Below are 7656 nucleotides of genomic sequence, written 5' to 3' on the forward strand. Positions count from 1 at the left end.
CACCCTTTATTAACTCTGCCTACTGGGACCTCCAATGTGGCCAAAATGTAACTGTTTGAGCTGAAATCTTGTCTTCAAAATGTCTGTCTCAGACCGAATTCTTCTCCAAAATTTCAGTCAACACCAGAACGAAAGCATGGAAAAATACCGCATTTTACCTTTTCTTGGCACTCTTTCATCTGAAAAGCTCTGCTGTCCCCATGCACTGGAGCAGAGGTCTAGAGGTCAGAAGGAAAGTGATCTTGTTTCAGGAACGTGCTTTTTCCTAGCACTGATCAACTTTAGGTGACCTAGCGGTTAGAGAGTCCCTCTCTCTCCCTGTACCGACGGCTCACAGCTGCCTAACCTGAGAGGGAGGTTAGAGCCCCGAAGCACAAAGCGAAGAGCCCGTCTCTCCCTTCTCTGGGCAATCCCCGACAGCCGGGGTACAAAACTGTCTGATCCAAATGCACTGGGGACAAAAAGCAGAGCAGAAAGGAGGGAAAGGAGTTAATATAACCAAACAGGAATATTCTGCTAATGCAGCATTTTAGGAAAAAGCTCTCTCTGCACAGCACCTACCTATGTTACATTACATTGGGCAAAAAACACCAGCAGTCATGATGGGTGGCTGCTGTAATTGTGGGTGCATTACGTACGGCCCTGTGGCCTGATTTGTAGCAGAGCTGGACTCTGTGACTGCACCCAATGTGAAGTCTGTTCTGAATATCTGAAATAGTTTATAATGCTAAATACTTTGACAGAACATCTTCTTGGGTTTCAAAATAGATATCCAAATTTCATGGATCTTTTTTTTATTTTAATCACATTGGTCCAATTTCCCCCACCTCACTCTCACTGATTTATTTATAGCACCATTAATTGTATGATCGACATTTTTGGAGGCCCACCTTGGTGCCCACAGAGGCTGAGCTGCAGCCACGCTGAGCGCTCACAGCTGACAATGAAGCCAGTGGAAGCTGTGCTTTGAACACATAAACTCTTCCAATCCGTAAGTGCTAAGAGACATGGGAGGGAAAAGTGCTGCACTGGGCAGCTCATATTGCATACTCCACACTTGTGTAAATTTTAACTTAAATGTCTGTGGGCCTAGATCTCCATTTATAAAATGAGGCTAGCACCACCCCTTCCCTCCCTATGAGGTTTATGTCTTCTGTTCACTAACTGTTGGTGATGCACTCTGATACCATACTGGATGGCATTTCAGAAAATTGTATGTAGCAGTTAGGAACTGGGGCTAATGAAAATGAAGCAAATGAAAAGTTTACAAAACTACTGAATAGAAGGACAAATCAGTTAGCATGGTCCACTTTGTGAACTGAATCAGACATTGCCCTATGTAGAAAACACTGGGCAATTGCATAATTTATTGTCCTGGTTAAGGTGCATACATAAAAGGAAAAGAATGCAAAGATAAAATTAACTTTAGCATTTCTCAATAACTGTACATTTAAATTAAGTATCTTCAATCACATTTTTTCTTTAAACAGAAGCATTTTGCTACATACATAGTATATTCAAATCCTCTTGGAGCTAGAGGAAGGACTTCCATTTTTGGTAGTGATATCCGAGTCTGTTCCTTACTATGCTGTACATCTTTAACACTTTTCAAAGGAAAAAAATATTGTTACACTGCAACTTACAGAACTTTATTTAAACTTTTACTGACCTACTTAAGTCATGGTGGAAAAAGCTACAGAAAAAGTCCATAACACTGAATTCATTTAACAAATGTAAGCCTAAAATACAGAGTGATGTAAATTAGAACCATGAGAAATGCTGAGGGGCCAGAAAAGGCAAAAGATGTTATCAATAGCGTATAACATGCACTGTAGAAAACAGCGATGTCAGCTCCTATGAGATTTCCTATGACTTCCCATGTCCTGCTTTTAACATGCTCAAGTTATCTTGTTGACAACTGTCAGTAGAAGTGAGACAGTTTAAAAAATAAAGGGATCAGTAGCAACTAACTTAAGGACAGGCCATAGCCAGTATGCCCATGGTGATACTTTGATGTTCACCAAGGTCATATACTCTGTGCTCTTCTAAACCAGAGGAGATGGGTGCAGAATTAGCTGAAAAGCACTTCACTCGACATCTACTAAATGCACCAGCTGCAACACCAGAGGTTCTCCAGCTGTAAAGATGCTCCTGCCTGGTGGCAGAAGTTACATCCTCCCACTGAGCAAAGGAAGACTCCAGGTAGTTCCATGTGCACTGTTGAACTGGGGACAGCATCACAGCTCATTGCTTCACTGAGCCTGATCCTAAGGTGCCTGATTTTTTTTGTTTTTACAGCAAACTCTATTAAGAAGTCTGTAATGAAGTCTCATTTTAAACAGCATACAGCTAACTGTTGTGAACTGGGAATAAAGATATAATAAATAGGTATGATAAAATGGGTGCACTGAAACCTGTTTGATATACTATGTAAAAAATAGATTGTAAGATAATACTGTGGAAATAGATGAATACATTTCTTGTACTACTAGATTCTTGGACAGAAGTGGCAAACAATATGGAAAATAGCACATTAGAGCTTTATTATATACCTAGAAAGTTTCTGATAGGGTTTCACATTGACTGCCACAATTCAAACAGAACACAGGCATGCACAGAGGTGTCTAAAAAGCAGGAAATACTAAGCAGTGTAGATGAAAGAAAGTCTAACTAGCCAGCTTTATGATAGTAAAAAGTGATTGAAATCTGAACCTTGCTGTATTTAACAGCCTGCATGTCACATTTCCCCAGACAGCTCCTCTGAAAGGTTGACCAATTTGTTTCAATACAGTGGCCACTCAACAGCACCAAAAAAGACAGCTCCAAAGCACTGTATGGAAATTCTTCTTCCAAATGTACAATGTGAAGCCTAAAGTACAAAAGCAGTTAATTTATCACAAAAGCAGAGATTCCTACGGTAACTAATTCAAACTGCTGATGATGCACTAAATCAGAGTGAGTGATGAACACATACATAGCAGCAAGTGAAGTTCAAAAGGATACAGATCTATGTGATCAATGAGCTGCCACATGGCAAAGGAAATGCAGTGTTGACAAACGTACAGTAATAGAGATGAGGCTCCAAAATAATCAAACCAAATATAAGAAAAATTTAAATAAACCAGTGCAGAAATGTCTCATTACAGAGCTGAAGGTACATCTAAGTACCAGACCTTCAAATCACTGGGCTTTCTCTCTATATTTAACATGAAAAAATCCCCACTGATAACTTGAAGAGGTGCCTTGCCACAAAGCAGTAAAACCTTCCAGGAAATGTAATACTGTGACACCAGTCATGTAAGCAACCATCTATTTCAAGCACACAGATTAGGAACAACAGCCTACAGATGAAAATCTCACACAAATCTAATATTATATTGTATATTACTGCCCTGAATGATGACTGAATGATAAGGCTAACTTAGAGCTTCTTCCTCTACCAATCTATGCAGTTCAGAAACATAATCAGGGCAAGTGGTGCTGACCAAGCCTCTTCATGCTCTAATCGCTGTCTAGCTGATTAATGGCTTTTTGACTGAAAAGCAACACCACTTTGTAAGAAGAGTACTGGCATTCAGTGACGTGCACCTCTTGAATTTCCCTGGAGCATAAGAAACTTTGCACGTCATGAAAGATCTCAGGACTTTTAAAAAAGAAAGAAATCACCTACTGTGAGAAGGAAGGGTTTATTAGACATTTTCTGCAAAAATAATAGCTGTGGCTTTCTCGTATGCAAGTGTTACCAGCTGTGGTTATTACTGTCATTATTCAATTATTCATTACAGCCAATATAAATATGTTCTCTTTGGTTTTGTCTATGGAGTACTATGTGAAAACAGTGAGAAAGTTCTGTCTTTCTTACTAAATCTTCTGTTTGAAAATGTCAAATGATTCAAGACATCATATGTCATTGAAGGGCTTCCAGAAAATCATACCTTCACTAGGTAGTCTCCTGGCTGCAGTTTTATTGTGGAACTTCCACACTACAATCCAATGGTCTTTCAGTCTATTTACCATGACAGGAACAGGCCAGTTATTCTTGACAGAGGTGAATCTTTCCAAAGCCGTCTACGCTGTAAAACTGAGCATCTCTACTACAATTTTACCTCCTTGCAGACTCCTCAACAGAACAGTTTGCTGAACTGTTAGGGATCATGTGCACCTTTATACATTTGCTTCAACTCATATTCATTGTTATAGAATACCCAACAAACAGCCCCAGTCTCCTTCATCAACTTTTTTCTTCTTTTTAACACAATTGATTGTTTTCTTTGGCATATAAGGGATTTTTCTCCCCCAGGACATCTTGATCTGCTCTTCAAACAGTCCACCTGGCAGGTGATAGCATGTAGTTAGATTAAGAAAAAAGTGGTAACGACCAAAAAAGGTAGCTACCCCATTTGCTTCTTGCTCTAAACCTTATCTTTTCCTCTCCTTAACCCAAAGGTTAGCATATTTGGTGTAGCTTCTCTTCTATAAAAGCTCTGATTCTGTAGCTCTTAATTAGATGATGAATCATACCTTGATTTTGATGAAACCACAAGCACTCAACGCAAACACAAATAAAGGGCTACTCATTTTGGTTTATGCTAGTGTAATAAGCCTACAGGAATACTCTTTTTTATCATCTGTGAAACACGTAAGGACATATCTAATACACTAAAAAGAACTGAAATAATATTAATACTGTTAACACTGATGTGCTCCATGTACTGGAGGCTAATGAAAAACAAAACAAATAAGATAAAGCGAAGGTCCTTCAGAACTCAGTTACTCAGCAAGCCATTAGAATAACCCAGGAGGAATGAACCGTCAAGTGCACTTTCAGAGTATTCGTTATTTGAAGAGATTTATATATAGTAGTAATACTCGATTTTGCAGCTATCCTTGAGAAAGGCCGTTTAGCTGAACATCAGAATTCCATGATAAAACTGGATTCAAGGCAACATAATGCTAAATCCCAAGTAATGCTGCCAGGCCTAAAGAGCTAAGAAGCCTAAACCAATGCATGATAGAAAGGGTAAATTAGTCCTCCAGTTCCCCTTATCATTAGCAAAGCTAGCCTTCCAATTCTACAGTGCAGGAACATTATTTTGTTAGATCCACAAAACACAAAGAATTAAATGATTGACAGACATTTCCAATTGTATAATTTGTAGCTTATGAATAAGCTTACGAACTTTATGTTTTATTTTGTTCAACTTGGACACACACACATAGAAAATCTCTATCTGGATTTCAAACAGTTTTTATAAAAGAAGTTCAAATATCATCTTCGTACTGAACTGATGCCAAGACTTTCACTAGTCAGATTTTCACAGTTAGATTTTTCATAGACTTTCATTAGCAAACAGAAGAGTTTCTATTTAGAGTAGAATTGGTGAAAAGCAGAAACAATAGGGAACCACTCAAATCAGAAAACAAAGCTCCATTACAACTTTATGGTAATTATGATTATTTAATCCCTGCATAGCCCTATTCTTTGATCTGAACTTTTTTCTAAATTTATTTCAGGACAACTTACACACTGTTATTTCTCAGGCAAATGTAGAAGAAAATAGAAAAATGGGGTTTGAGATGTACATATTAAAACTTTCCCTTTCTAAAATCCTGAGTAAAATGCTTTTTTGTCCATATGAACAGACCTGTGCAGGCAAAAGTTTCTGGCTGCAAAATGGAGTTTGCTGGACTAAGGACAGAAGTCTTGTTGGCTTAAATGAGATGAGGGTTTTGTGACATAAACAAGATTTTATAAAGGAAACTTTTGATTTCAAGATTTCTTATCTGGATAAGAAGATTATCTAACTGATCTGACCTCATGTTACAACTAAGAAAACGATCCAACTGGGTCCTGTGAAGAAGTTATGCTGCAAACCTTGAATGTCCTGTAAACTCTCCAAAAAGAGCTGTATTTCCCCAGCAGGTTGCCTTTCATTGCCTATTGCATGGAACACACCTCTCTGACATAACCAAGGCATTTATTTAACTTTTGGTTTGTATTTTATCTTCCAATTTATTTTGGTTAGAGGTAGAATTATTCTGTTAAAAAATCCTAGATGTAGTTTATTTAAATTTCAAGATGAAAAGCTTACTAAGAACAGATAAGATTGATTGCTCTTTCCATCTTAGCATAATTGTATTTCAGGTGAACATCAATTTACTTTAAAGGACACTTCTAAGTAGCAGGCTGCATCATACATAATTCATCAATCACAGCTGCCTGTAACATGATTTACTCAAGCAGATTTCAATGGAATCGAGGGAGTCGCATTGTTTTTTATGCTTTGGCTTGTTTGGTTTTAAATAGTTTACGAAACACTCATTTGTGCTGAATTATTGCTGAAAAGAGTTCATCCTTGGTAATCAGCATGTTGAATTTCTTTCTCTTCGTACAGAAATGTTACCTCTTTAAATTTCTTTTAAAAGGCAGAGTGAGTTTTCAAAACATCGTTAAGGCAGAGACCACTCCATGCTTATCAAAGGTAAAAATAAAGCTTAGGGATTTTGCTATGGGGAAAGGGAAGGCAAAAACATTTATCTGAAAAGCATTACTAGTTTTAGGGCTGTGTATTTTGTAGCTGGCTTGACATCATTTGTTATTATTTGTTATACCAGCACACAAATGTAATTGAAGAGAAGTAGCTCTTTCCTCAGCTAACCCTTCACACAGTTGTCACATGGATAAAATGGCTTTTACGTGGCAATCTGTTCAAAACGGACACAAAACCGTTTGCCAGTTAAAGTGCAATCGCTTGATACACCAAGAAACATAGGTGAAACTGGGGGCACTGCAATGTGTGTTACACTACTCAGCGTCTTCCGTCAAATTCAGCTTCAGGGACATGTTGGTGCCTCAGATGGTCCTGAAGTAAAGAAACATTTCCACAAATAGATGCAAATATAGTTTAAAAAGAAAAAAGAGAGAGTGAGAGAAACTGCTAGAAAAGCACACCTACACAAAGACAGAAATGCCTTTACTTACTTGTAAGCCCATTTGAAACACAGAGTGACCCATAAAGTTAGCCAACATTCGAATTAGAGCTGCACCCTGTGGGAAATAATAGAGAAAAAAAGAAGTTACCGGTTTTGCATGTCAGTATTACACAATAATAACAATCTGAAGTAGGCATTTCCATCCAACACTATCATCTTGGAAACTTGTGATTAATATAATCTTTATTTGTGCTGGAATGAAAAAGAGAGAGAGAAGATAAGGCAAATGCTTACAAGGAAAAGTGAGGAAGTAGACTGATATTGTTCATATCCTGCCCCATATACTGAATAAGGTGCAGGTCGTAAAACACCCTCTTTCCGCTGAAAAAAAAAGAGCACAGATACGTCAGCTCCACAGCTGGTTGCCCCCAGGCCTTCTGGGCACTCAGCAGTACTGCACAGTTTTAAATGAGGGCAAAAAATAACGTCCATGCTAAATTCTACCAGAGTGGTTATTCATAATATTTTTACCTCCATTATACTATTGTAAATCAGGACTTAGTGATACTACTTTCCTTTGTAAAAGCCTTCAAGATCAAATGATCTGGAAGTGGATCATTTTTGTAAGAATTTTATAAGATGTGGATATACATATTTGACTTATTAATAGTCAGCTTATTTCCCAGACTGCCATGCAAAGAGGTAAGTACTTGTAGAACACTC

General features: G+C 37.9%; 1 protein-coding gene across 1 annotated transcript in view; it reads right to left on the bottom strand.

Moving 5' to 3' along the window:
• The window catches only part of TRHDE (thyrotropin-releasing hormone degrading enzyme), a 223010-nt gene that overhangs the window by 87819 nt on the left and 127535 nt on the right, over positions 1 to 7656 (bottom strand). Inside the window, exon 6 of the mRNA XM_009327544.1 lies at positions 6983 to 7048. Coding sequence (XP_009325819.1) covers positions 6983 to 7048 — 66 coding nt within the window. The remainder of the gene's footprint in view (positions 1 to 6982; positions 7049 to 7656) is intronic.

Source organism: Pygoscelis adeliae, unplaced genomic scaffold (assembly GCF_000699105.1).
Source record: "Pygoscelis adeliae isolate BGI_AS28 unplaced genomic scaffold, ASM69910v1 Scaffold113, whole genome shotgun sequence".
NCBI classification, from domain to species: Eukaryota; Metazoa; Chordata; class Aves; order Sphenisciformes; family Spheniscidae; genus Pygoscelis; species Pygoscelis adeliae.